Source organism: Stenella coeruleoalba (assembly GCF_951394435.1).
Source record: "Stenella coeruleoalba genome assembly, chromosome: 2".
NCBI lineage: Eukaryota > Metazoa > Chordata > Mammalia > Artiodactyla > Delphinidae > Stenella > Stenella coeruleoalba.
Genome location: NC_137147.1, coordinates 42,998,712 through 43,026,096, shown reverse-complemented (window position 1 = coordinate 43,026,096; position 27,385 = coordinate 42,998,712). Strand labels below are relative to the sequence as shown.

Sequence of the window (27,385 nt, the reverse complement as noted above, 5' to 3'; positions counted from 1 at the left end):
TTAAGCCCCTAAGTTTTGAGGCAGTTAGTTATGTAGTATAATTAACAATATATCTCACTTGTTTAATCTTAGGATTTCAAAATGAAAAGAAAGTGAATTGGTGTCCTCAAAATAGTTCATATACTACCTTGGAGAATTTTTAAACGAAAGTAAGCTTTCAATGCACTCAGTATCTAGGTTAGTGAATAGTATTATTATTCTCAATGAAAAAACTCGTCAGAAAGTGGAATTCTCTCTGTCCTGGTCCTCACCAGTGCTCGTGGTTTCTTCTCGTCTTTCCCCAACTCATCTGAGTCAGAGCTGGAACTGTCCCAGAGAAGCTGTCCACGAGCCTCTCGTTCACGGAACCATGTTTCCAATTTGCCAATTTTCTGGGGACAATAGTCATTACTTGCTTGATGTTCCAGAAATTCTGCATTCTGTGTATTTTCTACAAAGAAGTAGAAGTTCACTTAATTTATTTTTTCCCCTGACAATGATGTATTTTTTAAGTGCTTAGGTTTTTAGGAACACAAAATAATCTACTTGGTGTTCTTTAAAAAAAAAAAATATATATACACACACACACACACACACACACACACACACACACATACACATATATAAAGGATTTCAACTGGTGTTTCTGTAAGCATTAAAAATGCTTTCCTTGCTATTTAAAAAACTTCTTAATCTTCTGAAAGTCACAAGAATGGCACAGTACACACTTGTATACCCTAACTCATCAACAACATTTTGTCACAGTATTGTTTTATACATATATTTACACACACACACACACACACACACACACACACACACTTTTCTTCAGCTGAACCATTTGAGAATTAGTTTCAGAGTCACTTCCTCCCAAAATACATCACCACAAGTCTCCTAAGAACAAGGGCAATTTTCCTATGTAACCACAATACAATTATTACACTTAAGATATATGACATTGAGACAACATTGTTTTCTAATATACGTTCTGTATTCAGATATCCATGGTTGTCCCAGTAATACCCTTTATAACGGCTTTTTGTTTGTCTGTTTGTGTTTTGTTTTTTAGATCCAGGATCCAATCTAGGAATATGTGTTGCATTTTATTTTCTTGTCTCTTAGTCTCCTTTAATTCAAGAACACTCTCCTATCTTTTTCTTCTTTCTTCTCTTCTCCTTCCTTCCTTCCTTCCTTCTCTCCCTCTCTTCTTCGCCTTCCCCACCCCTCCCCCCCTCCCCTCCCCTCCCCTCCCCTCCCCTCCCCTCCCCTCCTCTCCTCTCCTATCCCCCTCCCATCTCCCCCTTCTTCTTCTCCTTCGTCTCTCTTTCTCTCCCCCTCCCCAACTCTCTCATTGGCTCTTTTCCTCCTCCACCTTCATTATCTTCTTTTTTTCCTAACACTGACATTTTAAAGCATCCAGGTCAATTGTTTGGTAGAATGGCCCTAAATTCAGGCTTCTCTGATTGTTTCCTTGTGATTAAATTAAGGTTAAGTGGTTTTGGCAAGAATATTGCACAGGTGATGTTGCCTGGAGCTACTTATTGAACATCTACTACATGCTAGGCACATACTATACACTTTTCTTAACCTTCACATCAGCTCTGCCTTTCGTAGCAGAATCACCTATGGAGCTTTTCAGAGACACAGATGCCAGATCTACAGAACTAGGGAGCTCAAAGGGTCAGGCACTTATTTTACCACCTTTTTTTTTTTTTGGAAGAGATTTAATTTATTTTTTGGTGTGGGATTTCGTGCATGTATGTCTTTACTTTAGCTTTTTATTTAAGTAGAACTCAGTGCCCTTTTAGAATGCTCTTCAGAACAACAGACTTTATGCAAGGAAGGTGGCTTTTAAGAAAACAAAATCTTAACCATCATTTTCAAGCTTGGAAAATCATCCTGGGTCAAAGTCCAGATTTTCCCCTCAGTCTGGTGGAATCAGCTGTAACTTTATGGATGCTGTTTTCATGATTGTTGTTTATCAAATCTTAAGGCATATTTTATTTAAGCCCTTGATATCTGAAGTTGCATATGGTTACAAAAGAATATCAAGCATTTCAACGTGAGGATTCATGCCTTGTGACTCGCGAGTTCCCTTTCTGCCTCACTGAGGGGCTACCCTGCTCTCCCCTTGAATGTTACTGTACTTACTAGCATTGTCTATTTACACAGCCCCGACAGAAAACTATAGTTAATTTATCCTGCAGCCCCAATCTGTCTCCTGAGCTCTGATACATTTTTTGTACAACTGGACACCTCCTCTTTGATGTCTCCTGACAATATGTCAGCTCCACCTTCTTTTTCTGTCTTAAACCTGCCTCTTCTCCCAGTTACCCTAATCCAGCACTTGGTTGTAACTTTGTTCCATCATCTGCCTAGTTCTTCAGGAGAAACCCAAGAATCCTCCCGGCCACCTCACTCTCTCCATGTACCCATGTGTAATTCATCACCAGGTTCTGCCAATTCTCTCTCCTAAATATCTTATATCTGGCTCCTTCTCTCCCTCCTCTGTGTCACCCTTCTCTGCTGGTCCAGACACTACCTCTCTTGCACTACTGCTATGTACTTCTCACCTGTCTCCCTGCATCCTCTTGCCTTCCTCTCCCATCCATGCTCCACAGTTCAGACAGAGTAATATTTAAAATGTAAACCCAATAGTTCACTTACTTGCCCTTTCAGTGGCTTCCCATTGATCTTAAGATAGAGTTCAAAGTCTTTATTTGATTTATGAGACCCTGTGTGCCCTGGACCCTGACTGTGCCTCCAGCGCCATCTCCAATCATTCTCTATCTCAATGTCTCTTCTCCATCTGGTGTCTGGAATCTGTCAGGCTCCTTCCCACTCAAGGGCTTTTGCACACTTATCAATCACAGTTTAGGATGTCCCAGGACTCTGTTCCTTATGCTCACGTGCTCACCTGCTCCCTTCATGCAGCTACTTCCTGTCTCAACTTAAATATCACTTCCTTACAGAAACTGTCCAACTGCTCAGATTATTAGGTCTCTCAGTTATACTCTCATTGGACTTTCCTTTGTTCATTGTGTGTGCTATTGTGTAAGAACCACATCTACTCAGTTCAGTATCTGTTGAAAGAGTAAATAAGTAAAGGAATGAACAAGTGAGCCATCAGAGAATTTTGGCAGGTGGGAAGTATTGGTAACTGGGACCTGGGAAGGGCTTCATTCATTGGGGCCAGGGCGTGTCAATCATCTCTGCTCTACACATGAGCCCAGAACTATTAGAAGCATCACTCAGATTGAGAACAGGGATTTTCTGCAGACTAGAGGCAGGAGCTTTGAAACAGGAAGAGACCATTTGTTAATGGTGGGATCTAATGTAATATTAGCAATAGCTTGACTCTCACTACACTCTTGGTGTTACGATATTTCAACTCTAAATTTAGTATGTGAGGCAAAAGTCACGTGTTCAGTTTTATCCTTGAAAATGCCTTAAGTCACTCACAAAGCACTATATACAAAGTTTTGTATACTAAGCACTAAAGTCTGAGAACTTCTGAGCTAGATGTCTTATTACTTGTTACATTTTGATAAATCTCTGTTTGATTCTTTATGGTTGCTAGACTTAAAGAAAAAAGAAAAAAAGAAAAACACAACCTTTAAAACCTAAATGTGTTTTGGGTGAGCAGAGTAGAGGAAAGTGTATCCTACTTCAAAATTAATTTGGGGAGAGAGGAAAGAAACAGAGGCCAGTGCGGGAAAAATAGGGAGTGATTTTAGGTAGTACAAGGATCATACCAACCATTGAAAATGTTTGATGGTTATGTATTTTATAATATGTGTTTTAGAAAAATGTATTACCACTATATCGAACCCATAATGTCACAGTAAATTCACAGACAAGGCTAAATTATAAAAATAAAACAAAGCAAGATACCTTAAAGGAAAATACTAAGTAAATAATAGTACAAGTGGCCAGATAAGACCAGAGTTGTGAAGGTGACATTCAAATGATGTATGTGGAGTGACACTTCCCCTGAAGCAGGTAGTTATTTTCACTATAAGACATCAGTTCCGTGTTTCTTCAGTTTTGTCCCTATCCATATGACACTTTACATTTTATATGTGCTTTTACACACATCATTTGAATTTTATGTAAACTCTACATGCTTTATTCCCATTTTATAGATGTGGAAACTGAGGTTCAAAGAGGTTAGACAACTGGAAGTTAGCTATAATCTCTCTGTAGAATAAAGCTATATGAACAAATATATAGCTAATATTTATTGAGCGGCTGCTCTTAGCGGTACTATTCGGGCTTCTATTATTCTAATTCTATTCTAATAGTGGTACTATTGAGCGGCTATGTACCAGGCACAGTTCTAGGAACAAGAAAAGATACTAGCTCCCATGGAGCTTACAATTAGTGAATGTACCATCAGGGCTCAAATAAAGGACTTTGATTCCAAGTCCAGTGCTTTTTCTACTCACTAGACTCATATGGCTTCTGGAAAGTGTAGGAGCCACATTAACATGTTAAAACTCATAGAATTGTATACCTAAGAGAGCAATGTTCACTTTGTGTAAGTTATATATTATCATGTATTACACAGATATATGTAATTTACTATGTAACTATCTATAAAATATATGTAAAGCATGTGTGATTTCATTTTAAAGAGGCAGCAAGAAACAAAGACTGATTTTTATCTCACAAGAGAGCTGAAACTCTCATCCTACCTTCCAAAAGAGGGAACAAAAATGGACAAATAGAGCCTTAAATAAGAGGAGCTGGGTACAGAGGAACCTTAATTACCAGAACTCAACTAGCAGAATGCTCATGGAAGTCTATGATCTTAGCGACGTTTCAGTTTTAGGAGAAAGCAAAGTGAACTGCTTTTAGAAGACAAAGAAGGAAATCAAAGATGCTACTTGGGAATATGTAAAAAGGACCCATTGCTTGAGCATATGCCTACAGAGTGGTGAGGTCTCTAAGGCTTTGCAGAGGGAAGCCTTCTCTTGAGAGAGAAATTGGAGGAGTCATAACCTCTACATTTGCTGACTTTCCCAAGGTTGTCCTGGACCCAGCTCTGAGTCGCTGGAGTCCTGATGAGGCTATATGAGGGGATGGGTGGGAGTGCACCCTTTGGAATCAGAAAGACCCGGCCTTGAATCCTGGCTCTGTCACATGGGGGCTAATAGTAACTCCTGTCTTATAGGTGTGAAGCTTAAACGCGATAATTCATGTTAAGGGTGGACCACGGTGCCTGGCTTAGAGTAAGCACTCAAGAGACCTTAGCTGGAACTAAATGAAACAGCTTTAAAAAGTATCAGGAGAGCAGAGGAGAAGTCCCTCTCCATGTGCCTCAGTCTCCCCTGGCTCTCCAGATCTGGAGCATCTTCCAAATGTTGGGGTTTTTTTTGGCCTGATCTCAAGCAATGACTCTAAGTGTCTAATTTTAACTGAGGCATCTTTCTTGGTGGTTTTGCCAATATTTTTTAAATGGTAAAAGTTGTTTCTCTATGTGACTACACAGCATATTTCATTCTGGGATGTGGGACTATAGGTTAAATAGATGTTCCAAGCAGATTTTTCATTTATTCAGCCTTTTCTTATTTAATTAACTTATTGATTAAGCATCTCATTCCTCTGAGCAGGGGCAGTGTCTCTTTCAGCTGGTAACTTTGCATCTTAGAGGCTCAAGACCTCCAGAGACATGGCCAGCATTTCTGTAGATCTCTAAGTGGTCAGTCTTGCTAATGGGGGATTGGCCCACAGCGCAGTAAGCTCTGTATGTGAACAATACCATGCATTTGCAGTGGTGGGTTTGCTCTGGGGGAGTACAGACAGGGAAAACTTAATGGGACGCTAATTGATGGGGCAACACAACACAGAGTTTATGAGCAAAATGTCTGTTGGAAATCACAGAGCCATCTGAGGCCCCTGAGCAACCTGGCCTGACTACAGTGTGTGGGCTGGGAGTGATCATAGCAGGAGATGAAGCCAGGAAGGTAGGCAGAGCCTAGATCCTGAAGGCTTAGAGTATCAGGGCAAGGAGTTATACCTTGTCCTCAGGCTCAAGGAGACTCACTGAAGGATTTTTTTTTTTTTTCCAGCAGGAGAGTGATATGGTCAGATTTGCATTTCACCTTCCCCACTCCACATCAGAAGTTTATCTGATGAAGTTTTTAAAATGCTTGAAATATTTTACTAAAAAAATTGTGTGCCTCACCTGGACTTCTGTTCAAGGTTTCATCAGGCAACAAGGTTAGAAAGTCACCGTCGTCATTTCTTGGGATGCTTTGAAGGATTTTCTTGACTTTATGGTCCTTCTGTTTCTGCTTATTAGTTCTTGCCTCCTTGTGAAGACTTGTCTTCAGTTCCACTTGGGCCTGAAATTGATCAGCTATAAACAGTTAGTATTCTCCCCTCAAGCTGCTTTCACCAGAGTAGGTCAAGAGATCAGCTACTTTGCAAATTGTGTGCTTATCTGTAGACATCTATGGTCCCCTAAATAGAGCACGGTTCTCTTTTTTCCTGTTAGAAGGTATGGAAACTTTCTTCACGTGCAGGTTTGTTAGGAGAAAGGGGAGCATGCCTATAATCTCAAAACAGTGAGGACCTTTGTAAAACCATTTCACCATAGGCTAGCTGATATATTTGGAATTGCAGAAGACAGGGACTTCAGGCTTATTCACTAGAGTGAGGAATTTGGGTTATGACATTTACAGGAGACATTACTGTAAAGGGGTTTGTTACAAGAGATCTTGCTTATAAAATGATTCTATGGCTTAAATTATAGAGAGATGCCTAGGTATCAAAACACAGACCAATTCACCACCCTCTTCCTTTTTACTAAACCAAGAAAAATTAACCTCATTTTCCTGCTGGAGCCAGAATGTCATAGAAGCAACAGTTAAAAAAAGGGAGACTTGAGACATGGATACATCCTTGAGAGGATGGAAAACAGAGGAAAGACTCAACAGAGTTGGTAGCAGAAGGGATCTTCCTGCTTCTTCTCAACCCCAGTAGTTGAAACTTTGGCTCCAATGACTAAATTTAAAATGCTAGGTAAAGACTAGAGATGAATGCTTAACTATATTCATGTGCCAGGGCAGTGATTATGTAGAGTACATTTGGTAAATATGACCCTCTTCTTCTCATGTTTACCTCTTGTCTTTTACGGTTCATTTCCAGCATTTGCATCTTATGTAAATATTGTCTTTTCCCAGAAGGGTACATTAGAGTTTGCATCTTCTTTTCCAGTTCCTGCTATGAAAGATGACGCACTCGTTAGCATGGGGTAATTAGTTACTGACTCTGCAATCACAACTTGAAATCCTTTTTGGAACAGAGTGAGATCTTAATCATCAGTCATAATCCATAGAGATCTCTTGTGACGTCAGAGGTGGACCGTTGCAGCTTCCCAACCAGTTCTTAGTGAAGCTATCAGTGAATGAAGTGGCAATTTGCCATGTGTATCATATCATTTTTAAGGTTCCTGTAGAGTTTTGCAAACCTTGAATGGAAATATGTTTCCATATCTCATTTTGACAAGATATCACTTTCCATGTCAACAGCTGCTTTAACTATCTTCCCAGAAATGTGTTCTTGTTTGATGAGACCTGCTTCTCTCTCCCTGCTTCTTCTGTCATTGAGTAATTGTCTGGCTATGAAACTAGAGGGGGACCAACCTATTTCTGTAGGGTTTACTCCCATATTCCACTATAAGCCCTGGTACACTGCTGTTTAGGAAGGATTTAAAATTGATTATTTGTGACTTGGGTGATCTTCCCTGGTGTATCATAAACTCCAGTGAGACAATGTGAACAGTTAATGAGGGCAGCCAGGGGTGAATATACCCTCATTCATCACTTGCTGTGGCCAGGAAGGGGAAGGGACATGTAGCCAAATGTGTTCAGTGATCCCCTGTTCTGTTTCCCTGTGGACATGAACTGTGGTGGCTATGTGAGCCTCAGGGAGGGGTCCATCTCTATGGGCACTGTCAGTATCACAAACATAGCCTTGGGGATCTAAAAGTACCTGGACATCTTTTATCAACTCAGTCATCTGTGGATGGCAGCATCTAGATGACTCTGAAATGAATCAGGGGAGGAAAGTGTTCACAAATTTGAACACTTCTAGAATCACCAATCTCCAAGTAAAATTCCTCTCTCTCATCTACATCTCCCTGTTTTCACCAGGCAGCAGAGAAGGGCTCAGAGTTCATCTGAGAGGCAAGAGTAATCACCAGTTGGAAGCAGGCCCAGAAGAGAATGGATAGCTTTGGAAAGTTCTAGCTCTGAATGAATTAATAGCTCTCTTTGCCTTTGAGGTCTTCTGTGTGGGGAGTACAGGAAAAGGATGGCCAGCCCCCCAGTTCCCCACCCCCTCCAGGTTTTGCTGCCGCTCACCTTGGCTTTGTGAGTCCTCCCAGCTTCTTCCTGGCTCAGGAGCCTTTCAGAAGTAATTACTTGTGGCAGGTCAATGGGTTCAAGCTTCTGGAAGTCCAACATTTAGAGTATTCAGCATTCCTCATGCCATGAGATGATGAAACATAAAAGCCAGATATTAAACTATCTTAACACTCTGCACGTATTCATGAGAGCACACAGGGAAGGCAGTTTCTACAGGATTACAGCTGTATCTGTGTGAAAGGCTTTTTGACCTATCTGGGTTCTTCAGTGTTCTCTTGCACTGTTGCCAGTGACTCATTGATCTAAGTATTGGTCAGAGAGTTAAAGGATTAAGAATCATTTTCTGTCTGCATTGAGGGACTATGTCCACAGTTATCAAGCAACAAGTGTCTTAGAATATTAGAGATGAAAGAGGCGCCAGGAAGCTCCTTTACTTTATTTATCCCTTAACCACCCAGCTAAACTATTCTGGTCCTTAGGGAAGTAACCTATTTTAAGCTCTCCAGAGAAGCTCCCTCAGCCTCCTCAGTAATAATCACTGGTGCTTATGAGGCATATTGACAATGAAAATGCACTGTGCTAACAAATCTTAGACATGGATTTTTCCAGCAGGGCCTTGGCTTTATCGGGGAGGTGATGCTGAAGTTTCAAGCGGACACTGAGACTAGGCAGCAGTTGATGAACTAGTGATTTGCCGCCAGCTCTACCTGTCTTAGATGACGTAATTTGGAGCACTAGGAAGTGACTGAGCAGGCTTGGGAGACAAGGGCTGGTCTCTTCACATTGACATGCAATCAGGGACCTGAATTTATTTGTTCACTCAGTGATAACTTATTGAATGACTGCTACCGGCCAGGCATTGGGTTGCAATGCTCAACAAAAATGGGCATGGTCCCTCTTGGGGCTTACGATCTATGGGGAAACAAGTACACTTTTCCTTGTGTGATTATTTGATGAATAATTACAAACTGCGATTGGGGCTTTGAAGAAAAAGTCTGCAGGGTAGGACTATGACAAGATATAACTGGAGGACTCCACCTTGGGAATGAGGGGTTTTATGAATTGGATTATGTTCCCCCCAAATTCATATGTTGAAGCCCTAAACCACCTCCCCCCAGTACCTCGGAGTGCGACCTTATTGGGAAATAGGGTCCTTGCAGATATAATTAGTTAAGATGAGGTCATACTGGAATAGGGTGGACCCTCAATCCAATATGTCTGGTATCGGTATAAAAAGGAGAAGTTTGGATGCAGACATGCACACAGGGAGAATACCACGTGAAGATAAAGGCAGCAATTGGGGCGATGCTTTCACATGTCCAGGAATGCCAAAGATTGTCAACAAACCACCAGAAGCTAAGAGACAGGCATGGGACAGATTCTTCCACGTAGCCCCCAGAAGGAACCACCCCTGCCAACACCTTGATTTTGGACTTGTAGCTTCTAGAACTGTGAGACAATACATTTCTATTGTTTTAAGCCACACAGTTGTTATACTCTGTTACCACAGCCCTAGAAAACTAATTCAAGGGACAGAGGGGTCAGGAGGCAGTCCAAGAAAGTTTCCTGAGGAAGTAATTTTTTAGCAGCAGTTGGAAGTTTGGGAGTTTTCATGGGATTGAGGAGTTGCAGGCAGAGGGAATCACATGGGCAATAGCCCCAAGGCAGGAGAGAGCATGATCTCTGGAAGGAACTGTAAGAAGTCAGTTGGCTGCAGTTGAGAGTGAGAGGAAGAGTGGCTCACATGGGACTGGAGAGGTAGGCAGGGGCCAGCTCATGAAGGGCCTGATGGGGCATCATGAAGACGTTGTCTTCTTAAGAGGAGCAGGCAGCCATCGACATGTTAAGCTGAGTAGGGACATGCTACATTTGCTTAAAAAAATGATCACTCGAGCTGCGGTGTGGGAACTATACTGAAGAAGAGCAATTCTGGATGTGGGTGAACACTTAGGAAGACAAAGATGATGGGCTCATGGGGGGGAAATTGATGAGCTCTACAAATGTTTAGAACAGACCAAGCAAGATTCGTGATTGTTATTGAAGGAGAGTGACATGTCCAAATGACACCCAGATACAAGGGATGGATAGTGCTGTCATTTGCTGAGATGGGGAATCCTGGAAGAGGGCCATGTTTGGGTGGAATATAGAGGGGAGATCTGTGCTGAAGATGCATGCTTGGGAATCATCCTTGGGTAGAGAATAACTGAAACCATAGGATGAATGAGGTCCAGAGTGAGGAGAGCAGAATCAAGGATGCCCCAGAGTTGGTGGATGGGGATGGGCTGGCCAAGGAGATGGAGGAATGATTGCTTCACAAGCGGGAGGAAAACCAGGAGGACACCATGCCACAGAAACCAGTGTCAGCACCACACCCACCTTAGTCCAGCACTACAAGCAAATCCTAATATATTTTGAAAGTATTTTCCATTGTAGTCTGATTGGTTGCCTTATCAAGGGGTAGGCCTGGAAGCCAGTTTGTTCTTCAGGGTGACCAGAGTGAAAAGAGAGGGAGAGACCATGGAAAATGGTGGCCGAGCATCCAGCACTCATAAAGGGGAGCATGACTGGGGCCTCCTGCTCCTTCCCTGTAGAACAATTTCCTGGTCCCTGGGCTGGGCCTGAGCTGTTCTAGGGAGAACAGCCAGCAGCCCTTTCTGGTAGAGCAGCCCAAAGCTGAGCTGGCAAGGAGGGAAAGAAAGGCAAAGGATGTGGAGATGGGAAGGAGAGACAAAGCTGGAAGAACTCATCTCTGTGTTAGATGTGCCAGGCCATTTGCATTTGTGGAAGGAAGTGGTTCTCTGTCCCGGTCTCACCTCAGGTGAGGAAGTGAGGGATTTTTTTTTAACATAATAACTTAGCAATGAGGTAATGAGAGGTAATTAATACTAGCTAGAAAGAGGTTTGTTTGTTGTCCTGTCTCTCAACTCTGCAGAACCTAAAGATGCAGGGTAAATGACACCTGCTGGCACAGGAAGCAGCCACTGATCAAGTCAGAACCCTGAAGGAATGGAGAAGAAAAGGAAGGGGGAGGGAGACCAAGGGGAAGGAATATGCAGGAACCTATGGGAGGAAGACTCAGCAATGACTGAGGGGGATTTCGGGGTGAGGAGAGAAGAAGGAAGTTCTTGTGCCGTCCCCTGGACTTGGTTCAAGATTTGGTTCTTTCCGGTGATTAGGCCCATATGCCTTTGCAACCACTGCCGTCCATCATGCCACGCTCACAATATGTCATTCAATCCCCACATGAACCCTGTGTATAATTATGGTGATTCTCTGTTTCACGGGTTAATGAGTTGTGCAAGTTTGCAGAGCTAGAAAGTGCTGATTCTGGGATTCAAACTCAGGTCTGTCCACTTCCAAATCCCATGTTCCTTTCTCCATACTTGTTTCTAAACCTGGTTTATTGTTAGAATCTCCTGGAATTAAAAAAAAAAAATCCTAGGCTATTCATTGGGGATTGAGATTCAATAGGTCTGGGATATGTCCCAGCAGGAGGGAATATATATATATATAAAAATACAGGGTTGTTTGGCCTGAGGTGATCCAGCACTGGAAGCTACAGGCTCTTTCTTGAGGCTAATGGTGGACTCCAGGAGGGGTCATGCCAAGGAGTACCTCCCAGAACTTCTGCTGCCAGTGTCCTTGTCCCTGCAGTGAGCCACAGCCAGCCCCCACCTCTGCAGGAGACCCTCCAACACTAGCAGCCATGTGGCTGACAGGATCTTGGTGCTCCAGCTGGCTGTCAGGCCTGAGCCTCTGAGGTGGGAGAGCCAAGTTCAGGACACTTGACCACCAGAGACCTCCTGGCTCCATGTAATGTCAATCAGTGGGAGCTATCCTAGAGAACTGTCTCAGTCTCAACACTAAGACCCAGCTCCACTCAATGACCAGCAAGCTACAGTGTTGGACACCCCATGCCAAACAACTAGCAAGACAGGAACACAACCCACCCATTAGCAGAGAGGCTGCCTAAAATCATACTAAGTTCACAGACAACCCAAAACACACCACTAGTCGTGGTCCTGCCCACCAGAAAGACAAAATGCAGCCTCATCCATCAGGAAAAAGGCATCAGTCCACCAGGAAGCCTACACAAGCCACTGAACCAACCTTACCCACTGGGGGCAGACACCAATAACAACAGGATTAAGAACCTGCAGCCTGCGAAAAGGAGACCCCAAACACAGTTCGTTAAGCAAAATGAGAAGACAGAGAAACACACAGCAGATGAAGGAGCAAGGTAAAAACCCACCAGAATAAACAAATGAAGAGGAAATAGACAGTCTACCTGAAAAGGAATTCTGAGTAATGATAGTAAAGATGTTCCAAATTCTTGGAAACACAATGGAGAAAATACAAGAAATGTTTAACAAGGACCTAGAAGAACTAAAGAGCAAACAAACAATGATGAACAACACAATAAATGAAATTAAAAATTCTCTAGAAGGAATCAATAGCACAATAACTGAGGCAGAAAAATGGGTAAGTGACCTGGAAGATAAACTAGTGGAAATAACTACCGCAGAGCAGAATAAAGAAAAAAGGATGAAAAGAGTTGAGGACAGTCTCAGAGACCTCTGGGACAACATTAAATGCACCAACATTTGAATTATAGGGGTCCCAGAATAAGAAGAGAAAAAGAAAGGGACTGAGAAAATATTTGAAGAGATTATAGTTGAAAACTTACCTAATATGGGAAAGGAAGTGGTCAGTCAAGTCCAGGAAGAACAGAGAGTCCCATACAGGATAAATCCAAGGAGAAACATGCCCACACACATATTAATCAAACTTTCACAAATTAAATACAAAGAAAAAATATTAAAAGCAGCAAGGGAAAAGCAACAAATAACATACAAGGAAATCCCCATAAGGTTAACAGCTGATCTTTCAGCAGAAACTCTGCAAGCCAGGAGGGAGTGGCAGGATATATTTAGAGTGATGAAAGGGAAAAACCTACAACCAAGATTACTCTACCCAGCAAGGATCTCATTCAGATTCAATGGAGAAATTAAAATCGTACAGACAAGCAAAAGCTAAGAGAATTCTGCACCACCAAACCAGCTTTACAACAAATCCTAAAGGAACTTCTCTAGGCAGGAAGCACAAGGGAAGAAAAAGACCCACAAAAACAAACCCAAAGCAATTAAGAAAATGGTAATAGGAACATACATATTGATAATAACCTTGAATGTAAATGATTAAATGCCCCAACCAAAAGACACAGACTGGCTGAATGTATACAAAAACCAGATCCATATATATGCTGTCTACAAGAGACCCACTTCAGACCTAGGGACACATACAGACTGAAAGTGAAGGGTGGAATAAGATATTCCATGCAAATGGAAATCTAAAGAAAGCTGGAGTAGCAATTCTCATATCAGACAAAATAGACTTTAAAATAAAGACTATTACAAGAGACAAGGACACTACATAATGATCAAGGGATCAATCCAAGAAGAAGATAAATCAATTGTGAATATTTATGTACCCAACATAGGAGCACCTCAATACATAAGGCAAATGCTAACAGCCATAAAAGGGGAAATCAACAGTAACACAATCATAGAAGGGGATTTTTAACACCCCACTTTCACCAATGGACAGATCATCCAAAATGAAAATAAATAAGGAAACACAAGATTTAAATGATACATTAAACAAGATGGACTTAATTGATATTTATAGGACATTCCATCCAAAAACAACAGAATACACTTTCTTCTCAAGTGCTCATGGAACATTCTCCAGGATCCATCATATCTTGGGTCACAAATCAAGCCTTGGTAAAGTTAAGAAAATTGACATCATATCAAGGATCTTTTCCGACCACAACACTATGAGACTAGATATCAATTATAGGAAAAAAAACTGTAAAAAATGGGCTTCCCTGGTGGCACAGTGGTTGAGAATCTGCCTGCCAATGAAGGGGACGCGGGTTCAAGCACTTATCGGGGAAAACCCCACATGCTGTGGCACAATTAAGCCCGTGCACCACAACTACTGAGCCTGTGCTCTAGAGCCTTCGAGCCACAACTACGGAAACCCACACACCTAGAACCCATGCTCCACAACAAGAGAAGCCATCACAATGAGAAGCCCATGCAATGGGCTTTACAATGGTGTGTTAGTTTCTGCTTTATAACATTTGCAAATGAAATATTTTTTGCAAAGTATTTGCAAATGAAGCAGTGAACAAAGGATTAATCTCCAAAATATACAAGCAGCTCATGGAGCTCAATATCAAAAACACAAGTAACCCAATCCAAAAATGGGCAGAAGACCTAAACAGACATTTCTCTAAAGAAAATATACAGATTGCCAACAAACGCATGAAAGGATGCTCAACATGACTAATCATTAGGGAAATGTAAATCAAAGCTACAATGAGGTATCACCTCACACCAGTCAGAATGGCCAGCATCAAAAAATCTACAAACAATAAATGTTGGAGAGGGTGTGAAGAAAGGGGAACCCTCTTGCACTGTTGGTGGGAATGTAAATTGATACAGCCACTATGGAGAACAGTATTGAGGTTCCTTAAAAAACTACAAATAGAACTACCATATGACCCAGCAATCCCACTACTGGGCATATACCCTGAGAAAACCATAATTCAAAAAGAGTCATGTACCAAAATGTTCATTGCAGCTCTATTTACAATAGCCAGGACATGGAAGCAACCTCAGTGTCCATTGACAGATGAATGGATAAAGAAGATGTGGCACATATATACAATGGAATATTACTCAGCCATAAAAAGTAACGAAACTGATTTATTTGTAGTGAGTTGGATGGACCTAGAGACTGTCATACAGAGTGAATTAAGTCAGAAAGAGAAAAATAAATACCGTATGCTAACACATATATACGGAATCTAAAAAAAAAAAAGAATATGGTCAGAAGTACCTAGGGGCAAGACGGGAATAAAGACGCAGACCTACTAGAGAATGAACTGGAGGATACAGGGGGTGGGAATAGTAAGCTGGGACAAAGTGAGAGAGTGGCATGGACATATATACACTACCAAATGTAAAATCGATAGCTAGTGGGAAGCAGCCGCATAGCACAGGGAGATCAGCTCGGTGCTTTGTGACCACCTAGAGGGGTGGGATAGGGAGAGTGGGAAGGAGGGAGGTGCAAGAGGGAAGAGATATGCGGACATATGTATATGTAAAACTGATTCACTTTGTTATAAAGCAGAAACTAACACACCATTGTAAAGCAATTATACTCCAATAAAGATGTTAAAACATATATACACATGTATGTATTTATATGTATTATATATCTTTATATGTATTATAGATATTTATATATATTTACATGTATATATTTGATTAATACAATTTATTTTTTAGAGAGATTTAGGTTCACAGCAGAATTGAGCAGAAAGTACAGAGTTCTCATACCCCCATCTCCGTACACGCACAACCTCCCTACTATCAACATCCCTCACTAGAGCGCTACCTTCGTTACAATCATTGAGCCTACATTGATGCATCATTATTGCTCAAAGTCCATAGTTTACATTAAGGCTTACTCTTGATGTTATACATTCTCTGCGTTTGGACAAATGTATAATGACATACCCACCATTGTAGCATCATATAGACAGTTTCACTGTCCCCCAAACCCTCTGTGCTCTGCCTACTCATTTTTCTCTCCCCACGAACCCCTGGCAACCACTAATATTTTTACTGTCTACACAGTTTTACGTTTTCCAGAATGTCATCAAGTTGGAATCATATACTATGTAGTCTTTTCAGATTGGTTTCTTTCACTTAGCAATATGCATTTGTGTTTCCTCCATGTGTTTTCATGGCTTGATAGCTCAATTCTTTTTATTGCTGAGTAATATTCCATTGTCTGGATATGCCACAGTTTATTTATCCATTCACCTACTAAAGGACATATTGTTTGCTTCCAAGTTTTGGCATTATGAATAAAGCTGCTATAAACATTCGTGTGTAGATTTTTGTGTGGATATGAGTTTTCAGTTCATTTGGGTAGATAACCAAGAAAAGTGATTGCTAGATTGTCTGGTAAGAATATGTGTAGTTTTGTAAGAAACTGCCAAACTGTCTTCTAAAGTGCCTGTACTACTTTACGTTCCTACCAGCAATATATGAGAGTTTCTGATGTTCCACATCCGTGTCAGCATTTGGTGTTGTCAGTGCTCTGGACTTTGGCCATTCTAATAGGTGTGTAGTAGTATTTCATTGTTGTTTTAATTGCAATTCCCTAATGACATATGATGTTGAATATCTTTTCATATGATTACTTGCCATCTGTATATCTTCTTCTCTTCGTATTCTCTTGACATTGTCTATTACAGAACAGAAGTTTTTAATTTTAATGGAGTCGAGCTTATCAGTTGTTTCTTTGGAACATGTATTTTTCAAAACTCTCCAGAGGATTCTGAAGATTTCCTAGGGTGGTGTCCACTGGCCTCCAGACTCCCTCCACTCAGTAAAGGCGCTACATCAAAATAGACCAGGGAGGATTTGTTTGTGGAGCATTATTGAAAAATTGAGTCTGAAGAAGCCTGCTATTTAAATATTTTCAGCTATTTAAAATAGTCTATCCATAAGTTCTAGAGCCAGCTTTTTCTTTGAAAGTATGAATATATATGATTCTATTCTCAGCCTCATTTTCAGTTCTGATAATGGTTAAGTAGTAAGTATCTTTAAGTACTCTCTCCAGGCAATGACTTTCTTTCTGGCCTTTGATAAGAACCTAAAGAATGCCATTCCTCCACAAACGGCACTAGATGGCAGTAGCTAACATTGCAAATAGGATCCCTTGGTTAAATCGTCTGCACTTGCCCTGAGAAGCACTGCAGAAAAAAGTGTTGGAAAATTGGCATCTCCAAACAAACCAGTCAAATGAAATTGCCTCAGAATTCTGGGCTCATATCAATGTTTCTTTTCCCTGCCTGGGAAGCAAGATGCCTCACTTCATCATCTTCGGAGAGAATACAATGGGAGGACTTATTGGAGAATTGGTAGAATGATGCCTGTTTTTATTTCATGATATAAAAAATGATTATTTGTCTAAAGATTTCTGGATTATTTGGCTTCTCAAAGAAAACAAATGGTCAGGATAATCAGTTGGCGTGTCAGCTAGGAGATTCAGGAAAGGAGATTAAATCAAGCGTAAGGCACAGAGCCTGGTGACAACCACTAACCTGAGATGGTTGGTTATGTTTACTAACAGGAAGAGAAAGGTGGGTAGGAGCAATTCGAAGAACTGTAAAGTTTGTTTGGTATCATGACTTAAGAATGTGTCTTTTAAGTTTCTGGGAAGAAGGTAAAGGTGTCCAAGACAGATTGGAGCAAGAAACTACAAGGCCAAGGCATTGCAGTGAGTTCACATTTCAGTAACATTCTTTGATTCAAATAACCAGCAACGAAAAATAAAACATAAACCAAATAAGATGTGGTCAGGCTTTAATACAAGAAAAACATCTCTCTGGATCAGAAAATGGAACAGAAAACTTGGGGGAAGCTGATTCATAAGGCATTTAGGGCTCCTGATGGCTGTGAGTTATTTCTGTAGGCTAAAGGAGACCTCAAAAATGCTCCATATAAGAAGGGAAAGTAGAGCCAGGCTCACAGGGGTCTGAGTTTAAACTCGGGGGCTGAGTTGTTCTCACCTCTTTCCCCAGTCCAAGAGCTGCATCAAAACGTAAGCTGGAAGATTTGTTTTACAGGCATTATCAAAAAGTTGAATAAGAAGCTAAGACTTTATAACAATCAACTTAAAAGCTTAGGTAAATGGATAATTTTCTGGGAAATATAAGTTAACATAATTGCATCGGGAAGAAATAAGATACCTATAAGATATCTAAATCAACTAAGAACCATTCTTTTACTAATTAAGTAAGCAGGAAAATTTCTCTTTCCCCAAAAGTGGTCAAAGATGGTTTCACAGGCCTGTTTTATTAGATTTTTAAGGAACAGATAAGAACTATGCTAAATCAAATGTTTTAGAGAACAGAAAAAATGGAAAGGTAATCAACTCCTCTTATAAAACTAGTATGACCACGAGAAAAAAAACTGGAAAAAGACAGCATAGGGAAATTATAGAACAACTCCACTTATGAAAATATCAGTAGGTACAAAAATCCTAAGCATATAAAATTCAGCAGTGTATTTATATATGTATCTTATGACCCAGTAGGATTTATATCAGGAATGCAAGCATGGTTCACATCATAAAATCTATTAGTGTGATATATTAGGTCAACCGGTTAAAAAGAAAATCCATAAGATCATTTTAATAGATTATTTACTAGATGGAGGGAAAACATCAATAAAATTTAACACTCAGTCCTGGGAAAAACTCTTAGCCTACCAGGAATAAGAGAAATGAGAGAAATGCCCATAATTTAGTAAACAGCATTGTGACAGATATCTTCCATTTGTTTCTCCAGATCCACTTACCACATTTCTCTACCCTGTTCTCTGCCTATAACGAGCAAGCAGTTTATCCTGCCTTCTGGCTTCCTATTGGGTTCAACCGCTAAAGAATCCTGGTAGGAAATCTGAGAGGAGAAAGAGAATGAGGTCAGGATATTTCTTCTTCTATCTCCTCCCTGCAAGGCATGTTGGGTTGGCTGTGTCCCACTGTTCCTCTCAGAGCAGCTCCCTCTACCTCACTCTTCCCTTCCAGGTTCTAGAAGCCCCTTGGCCTAGATATAGCTACTTCTTACTGCTGCTAGTGGTTATTGCAATACCGCCTCTGGTTCCCTCCATCCAAACCTCGGTACAATTACCTGTAAAGAAAACTTCCCTGAATTGTCCTAATTCGAATGTACCATCTGTTTCCTTTTGGGACTCTGACGAGCATCTATCAAAATCCTATTGCGAATGTACTTCTCTTTAGAACCAGTCCCGTTAATGTCACAGATAAGGCAAGGATGTCCATTATTACTGCTTGTGTTCAAAATTGCAAGGGAAGTTTTAGTCAATGCAAAAGTCAAGAAAACCAGTACAAGGAACAATTGGGAAGAAAGAGAAGAAATTATTTCTGTTTATAGAAGATATTGTCTACATAGAAAGTCAGGAAGAATCTATAGACAATTAGAATTACCAAGGTATTTCAATCAAGTTGTAGAACACAAAATTTAATACACAAAAATTATTAGCTTTCTTTTTTTTTCTTTTTTCTTTTTGGCTGTGTTGGGTCTTTGTTGCTGTGCGCAGCCTTTCTCCAGTTGTGGCGAGTGGGGGCTACTCTTCGTTGAGGTGTGCAGGCTTCTCATTGTGGTGGCTTCTCTTGTTTTGAAGCACAGGCTCTAGGCATACGGGCTTCAGTAGTTGTGACACGTGGGTTCAGTAGTTATGGCTCGCAGGCTCTAGAGCGCAGGCTCAGTAGTTGCGGCGCACGGGCTTAGTTGCTCTGTGGCACGTGAGATCTTCCCAGACCAGAGATCGAACCCATGTCCCCTGCATTGGCAGGCGATTCTTAACCACAGCGCCACCAGGGAAGTCCCCACAAAAATTATTAGCTTTCTTATTCACCAATAATAATCATTTAGAAAATTAAATGGGAAAAATACCTCATTCATTGTAGGATGTAAAAACCAAATGAGGTATTTTGATGGCCAGTTGTATGTGTCAACTTGGCTAGGCTACAGTGTCCAGTTATTCAAGCGCTAACCTAGGTGTTGCTGTGAAATTCTTTTGTAGATGTGATTAAAGCCAATAATCAGTTGACTTTAACGAAGATTATTTTAGATAATCTGGGTGGGCATGATTCAATCAATTGAAAGGCCTTAAGAGCAAAGCTGAGGTTTTCCAGAAGAAGAGGAAATTCTTCTTGTGGACAGCAGCTTCACCTCATGCCCTACAGTTCCAGTCTGCCCTTCCTGACGGCCTGTCCTATGATTTCAAGCTTGCCTTGCCAGTCCACCTCCACTGTCATGTAACCAATTCCTTACAATGTCTCTTAATATATGTCTCCTTCTATAGGTTCTGTTTCTCTGGTTGAACCCTGACTGATACAGGTATCAAGAAACAAACCTAAAAATATACCACACAAGGCCCCTGTGGAGAAATTATGAAACATTATTGAAAGATCTAAAAGAAAATGTGGCTAAATAGAGATTTACATCATGTTCATGGTTTAAAAGACTCAGTACTGTAAACTTGGTTAATTTTCCCCAAATTAATCTATGAATGCATTCCAATCAGAATAATGACAACATTTTTTTGTGGAACTTGACAAGAAGATCCAAACTTTACATGGAAGAGCAAAGGACTGTAAATAGCAAAGACAATTTTGAAGAAGAATAAGGTGAAGGGACTTGCCAAACTAGATATTAAGACTTAGCTTAAAGGTACGTAATTAGGACAGGATGGAATTCCTGTGGATACACAAGTAGGCCAGTGCAACAGAAGAGAGAGCTCAGAAGCAGACTCATTAAGATCTGGATAATGGATACATGACAGAAGTAACATTTCACATCAGTGGTCACAATGGATGATTCCATAAACAGTTCTGGGGCAATAAAATAATCAAATGGAAAAAACGTAAAATTAGCTTCCAATTTCACACCTGCATACAAATGAACTTAAGATGGATTAGGACCTAAACGTGAAAAGTTAAAGATTACAAATTTTAGAAATAAATAAGGATATCTTTATGAACTTAGGGAATTAAAAATTTTCCTTGACAAAATATGAGATACAAAACATTAAGATTGAGAAATCTGACAACATTAAAGTCTTTGTGTACACACACACACATACACACAACAAAATGAAAAGGCAGACCATAGATTGAAGATACTTGCAACACATATAACTAACAAAGGACTACATCTAAAATATATAAAGAACTGTCACAGATCATAAAGAAAGAGATCATAGAAAATGGGCAAAGGATTAGAATAAGTAAGGAAAGAGAATAAGTTTGTGTCAAATTGTCTAATACCTCAAAGAGTGTAATGAAATCATTCAGGTCGGAATCACTCTCCTCATCCCTCACAGCCGTCTTTATGCTCATCTTTCTCTTCTCTCCATTCATTCTTTCAACACTGATTAACACATACTTAGTGATCACCCTTTATGTGCCAGCTACTGTTCTAGACACTTGGATATTAGTGAAGATGACAGACAAAAATCCCTGCCCCTGTGAAGATTATATTCTAGCATTGAGGTGGAGTGTGCAGATAGTAAAAAAAAAAGAAAAACACACAATGAACTTAACACATAAGCAAATTGCTTGGTGTGTTAGATGGAAATAAGCGCCCTAGAGAAAAGACAGTGAAGGGTCTAGGGGATCAGGAATGCCAGAGTAAGGGCTACAGTTGTCAATAGGCTGTCATATAAGCCTTATAGGGAAAGTGAGCTTTAAGAAAATCTTTGGAGATGAGGGAGTCATCCAAGGAGATCACCTGAGGAAACTCTATACGTGGGGTGCGGTGGGAGTGGGGGACCATCTCCACCTTAGGCTGGACCTGAGATGGTTGGATGAGAAGGTGAATCACCCAGAAGGGACGGTGATGGTCAACTCTTCAACATAGGGCGGGTACATTTGATTCAGAGTTCCCTGGCAGAGCTTCTCAGATCTTAGCCGCTCCGAGTTGGAGAACCTTAGTTCAGGACCTGCTGTTTACTTGAGGAGTAGATGTTCAAGAAGTGGAGTACGCCAAATATGAAACTCAAATTATTTAGGATGCAATTAGATTTGGTTTAATAATTAAAAATACTTTTAGAATTTTCTTTGTTAAAGGTTAGGCTATTAATTAGCACGTCATGGGAACCCAGAGGTTATTATTCTCTCAAAAACCCATTTTTGGTAGAAAATGTGCTGAGCCTCATTTGTGAAGATAATTATAGTTTATATCTTTGGGAGTGTCTGCCAAGTTCACAGTGATTTCACTCTTCTCTGGGAGCTGCCTCTAGAATCTATAGGGAGTGGCAGTTGGTGGGGAGTGGCATTTGGTGGCGGTGGGGAGGGCTCCCCTGCCCACATTTCTACTGCATGAGCATATTCTCTGGTCATAGCTCATTGGAACAGAGCTAGAATCATGAGCTAAACTGAGCCAATAGCATCTTTTCTCCCAGGAATTTTGAATCAGACCCAAGAGGGCCAGACTAGTCGGTTTGGCTGGAATTATGAGATGCAAATTCAAGGTGGCCATATTTCACCAAGCCGTCTTGAGGACTAGAGAAAGTTGACCTGCAAGAAGAGATTAAAGCAAATGCACAGAGAGAGTTCTTCTGCCTTTCAGATTCCAGGACATAGCTCTTCCCTGAAGTCTAGATGCCTCCCATCTTTTGAGTTCCTTAAAACACTCCTATATCCTTATAATTTATCGCATTGGTTGCTTTGGCTAGTCCATTTGACTTCTAATACAGTTATGTTACAGGTCTGAAATAGCAGGGAGCTCACTTTGATTTTTTTTCCCCACCAGGGATAATGGATCTCATTCATTCATCTGTTCATTCATTCCTTTATTCATAAACTTTTGAGGGATACATATTAAGTGTTAGTGACTAAATACGTAACACTGAATGAGATGTTGTTTTTATGCTCAAATAATTCATCTTGATTCTTCATTTTTAAGGTGGGTGGCTGGAATGTGGGGAATGCAGTCTTTGACTCTGAAATACCAAATTTCTCTTTTTGAGTTTGATTGACTTGAGAGAATCAAAGCCTGACTCTAGCTTATTTAGGGTTGATAGATATAAAAAAGTACTTTGTGAACTATAGGTTGGTACACAAATATTTTTCACTAGTTATAGTGATATCTTCTATTTGAGTTATTCGGCTTAGAGTCTTCACAGGAATATATATTAAATGAGCTCCTTTGAAAGGATACCTTTGATTTAGGAATAAAACGTGTTTTTAAAATTGCCACTTTAGCTAGAGATATGCTCAAAAATTTAAAAATTAGATATCAATTTGATAGAATTACACTTTATTTTCCAGTAACTAAGCAATATTTTGAGGTTTCTAATATTTTGGGAAAAGATACTTTTTCTGTGTGACCAAAAGATATAATCACTTCAAATAATGATTGTGAGATTCTGGAGAAGACAGGTAAATAAAAACTAACGTTAAAAGAAATAATCCCCAACAAATGAGCTCAAATACCCCTGGGATTAGTCCGGACACCTGGGTGAGTTGTGTAGCAGGTGGGGTTTAGTTCCAATTCCCTTTTCCAAATGTCAGTGATAGATCCTGCTCACAAGAGAGCCCCAGACCTTCCTTTTAGCTGATGCTCAGTTTTAAGGACCCACTCAGATCTCTTTCCCCTTCTAGGATGAGAGTTCTTAAAATTTATAGTTCTCTACAGGGAATTCATTAAATATTTATTAAGGTGAATGTATTTTACCTTAAAGCTCTTGCTTTGCTGCCTTGAAATCCAATGTCCTCAATTTAGACAACCAGTTAACATTTAGAACAATGAAAAGTTAGGGATAGAAGGGTTGTTGAGATCATCTATGCCGATGGTTAAGAGCACAGGCTTTGGAGGCCTGGTTGATAATGTGGCCCCTGTTGTCCTTGGGCAAGTCACTTCATCTCTGAAGCACATGTATGAAACAAAGATAATACTTCCTTTCTCATAGAGGGGTATGAGGATTAAATGAATGATGTAGATCATTGTTGCTTAGAGTGTATCAGACTTGTAACAGGTGGTAATTGAATAGTAGTAGTGGTTGTTACTGTTGTTATTTATTACAGTGATTTCCTTACAGTCATCCAACTAATAAGTGCAAGATTCAGGTCCTCTGTGCCCCATTATGTTTATGTCTTTAGTACTATACTTCTTTCTTTTGGTGGTGGTCTTAAAAGTGAAATCATTACAAAAGGAAATCCTAAAGAAATATGGCTTTTGCGTTGACAACATTCTCTTTAACAACACTGTCATTCTCATTAGCTTAGTCATTGTCAATATCCCTCTTCTATGATTATAGTTAAAAAGGAATGTTACCATTAAATCCAAGAAATTCCTTATGAAGCCTTTTAAATGCGTCTTACTTGAAGTCTTCGGGGTGGATGCCTTTTAATAATACTTGTTTCTCCCTGTTCCAGTGGGATGTCAAAATACATGGCCCTCGGTCCTTGAAGGGTTGGAGAGAAACAAAAACAAACTATTAAAAGCAATTTACTATTAAATTAGACTGGTCATTAGTTATTAGACTTTGTTAACACAATTTTGTATCTTCAGTTCTATATGTCTAACCGATAGGTTGAATGTGGAAATGAAACACATAAAGCAGGGGCCCTACGTAACTGCAAATGATAAAATATTAGCCTAGATACAGGACTTAATTTCTGCTTTCATCATTTCCTCCCCAGACTAATATTTAGAAGAAGAGCTGCACAAATAACCACGTATTGAGTGCAAGTGTTATTCAGACATAGAATTTAGCTTGGAAAATAGAAACTTATTGATTTGTTTTAATTTCATGAAATCTCCCTCAAATAGGAAATCCGAAAACATATAGCTGTAAGAAATGAAAATAAGTTCTCTTTTCAGATAAAATAGATAAATAGGTGGATAGGTATTAGACAGAGAGATGATAAAGAAATGGAGCTTGAGTGTGTAATAGGAGTATGCAACGTTTAGCATTGAATGTTCCCAATTAAATAGTCCCCCCATCTAGGGAAATGAATTCCCACAAGTTGCTACTATAATACAACATATCAGTATTCTTTCCTGATAAAATAACCCAGGGCTACAGAGTTAAGCCTCATTAGGAAACAGAGAAGCTCAAGAAGTCCATATAGATTTCATTTTTCAGTTTGATTATCCTGGGCCCTTGGGACTACTACCGTGACCAATGCTAATGCTACATGAATGACGTTCTTGTCCTTTCCTCTTAACAATCTGGAAACATTCTGATTTCTAGATTGTTGTGTAGACTATCCTATAGTGCCACTTTGCATTTTAAATGGAAAGATCCATGGGTAATTATATGTTTCTATCCTTAAGACATTTGAATGATCACCTTAAGAACTTCTCTATGTCCTTATTGTCTTTCGAGAGATGCCAGTATATTGAGCAAGACCAAAAACATGTTGCATTTAAAAATGTAAATATTTCCAGCAAAATTGTTTTCAGCAATGTGGCTACTTATTTTTATGCCATGATTTGAGTAATATCACCCCGTTATTTAATTTGATACTGCTGAAATGGCATAGGCTGTGTTACTTTTACCCCTGATTTATAGGTGAAGAAAATTGATGAAGTAACTTGCCCAAAGTCATATTATTTGGTATTTGGTGGAGCTGGGGTTAGAATATGGGCCCCTTGAAAATAGTGTTCAGAATGCTTACCATCCGTTGTTATTTATTTTTAATGAGATCTTGCAATTTCAAAAATAAGAACATTTCCCAGTTGGGACTCTTAACATGTTAGAATCAGCTTTTACCTGCCAGTTACCAAAATCTTAAAACTCTAGATGGAAGGTTTGGGTAAAAAAGAAATTATTCAATGAAACTAAGAGGAATATTCCTACTCACATGCTTAGGAAGTTGAAAACATTAAAAAAAAAAAAAAGGCCATGTAGAACCAGTCAAAGGTTGTCAGTTCTGTAGAAAGTAGCCATGAAAATCATTCTAGGTAAGAGCTACTAGGTGCTGAAAGGGAATATATGGCTTTATGGCCAATAATGGGAACTTATTTGTGTTAATAATCCAGAATGTGAAGAAAAGAAAAAACAACATGCATATATATGTGTGTGTGTGTGTATATATATATAAAATATATATGTATATATATATATGCATGTATCTCTTCCCAAGTTAGAACGTCAGTTTAAGTATCATCTGTTTAAGTATCATCATGGTTGTCATAAAACATTCTATGTCTTGTGAAATATCCCAGGAGAATTTATAGCCACATCTGGCTCAGAGCTTCCCATCATAATAGGAAAAATTCTCTTAGTTTTGTGTATGACCATGAAGAATAAGGGGCTGGGGAGAGGGTGCCCCATCCGCTCATCTGTACTGCAATAAATCAATTCAGTTTGGGGTGGTTTCCAAATTCACATCACAATGGATTCACTCCTAAAGTACTGCTTTGCAAAACAACAAAGCCTGATGCAAGAAACAGTACTGAAGAGAATGATTTAAATTTAGAATCTAACTGAAACATATGATTGTCCTAATTATCACATCTTTATCTATAGAATTTTAATTGCCTGGCAAAGCTAGGTATAAACATCCAAAGCACTATAAACCAAGCTGACACAAAATGATTTTTTTCCTTCTCATGTGGAATGGTGAAAAGCCCTTAGTACACAGTTTACACACCTATTCTAATGTGCCCAGAATACTTACAACTGACAAACATTGTCACCCTTTGAAAGATGTTCTCTTATATTTCAGTAATTTAGAAACTTTCAGAGATTATAGAGATAGACAGTCAGGTAAATCTATCAATAGCACTCCTCGGCCCAAATCCACAAATCTCACGCTGGGTTTTACATTTACCTGCAGAATATCTTCCATACCAGGTCTCTCTTAGAGGTGGCAACTGCCCTTCCAAAGCTTTATTCCGTTCCTCCAGTCCTGCAAACGAATATGAGCTCTTTTCTTCTGGATTCTCAGTGAATACAAAGTCCACAGGGCCGGCTGAGGGAGTCTCTTCCTCTTTGTTTTGCAAAGGTGCTACCTTGGTCACCTTTGGGTGAGCCTTAGAGTGGCTCAGGCCCATTTCACATTAAAGACAGTCAGTGTAGAACCATGAGGTTAGTAGTTTGGGGTCTTTAATATAGCTTGTTTTAATCAAGGGATTTCCGAAGTTAACCCAGCTCTAAAGCAGTCGTTTCCTTCATAACATCTGTGTAGCTTTATTTCACTACACACTAACACTTTGGCCACTTCCTGGGAGGCTGGTTTCCATGGAGACTGCCCTTCAACTCCTACTTTGCCATTTCAGACCCAAAGAATCCAGTTAAACATTGACTTGGTTATGCCTACTTTCTGAAAGACTCAGTGGTAGGAAGAGAAACCACTATTGATCATTAAACAAATCTCTAACACCAGGAAGGCCATTAACAGAG

At 39.9% G+C, this 27,385-nt stretch overlaps 1 protein-coding gene across 1 annotated transcript; it reads right to left on the bottom strand.

The window, feature by feature from the left end:
- Nucleotides 1–200: 200 nt before the first annotated feature.
- Nucleotides 201–27,036, bottom strand: CCDC198 (coiled-coil domain containing 198; the record flags this gene model as incomplete). The annotated part of the gene is made up of 6 exons (XM_079913569.1): nucleotides 201–430; nucleotides 6,170–6,329; nucleotides 7,108–7,206; nucleotides 8,352–8,438; nucleotides 24,354–24,436; nucleotides 26,814–27,036. 6 exons carry the CDS (start codon nucleotides 27,034–27,036, stop codon nucleotides 201–203), a joined length of 882 nt encoding a protein of 293 aa, XP_079769695.1.
- Nucleotides 27,037–27,385: the final 349 nt, after the last annotated feature.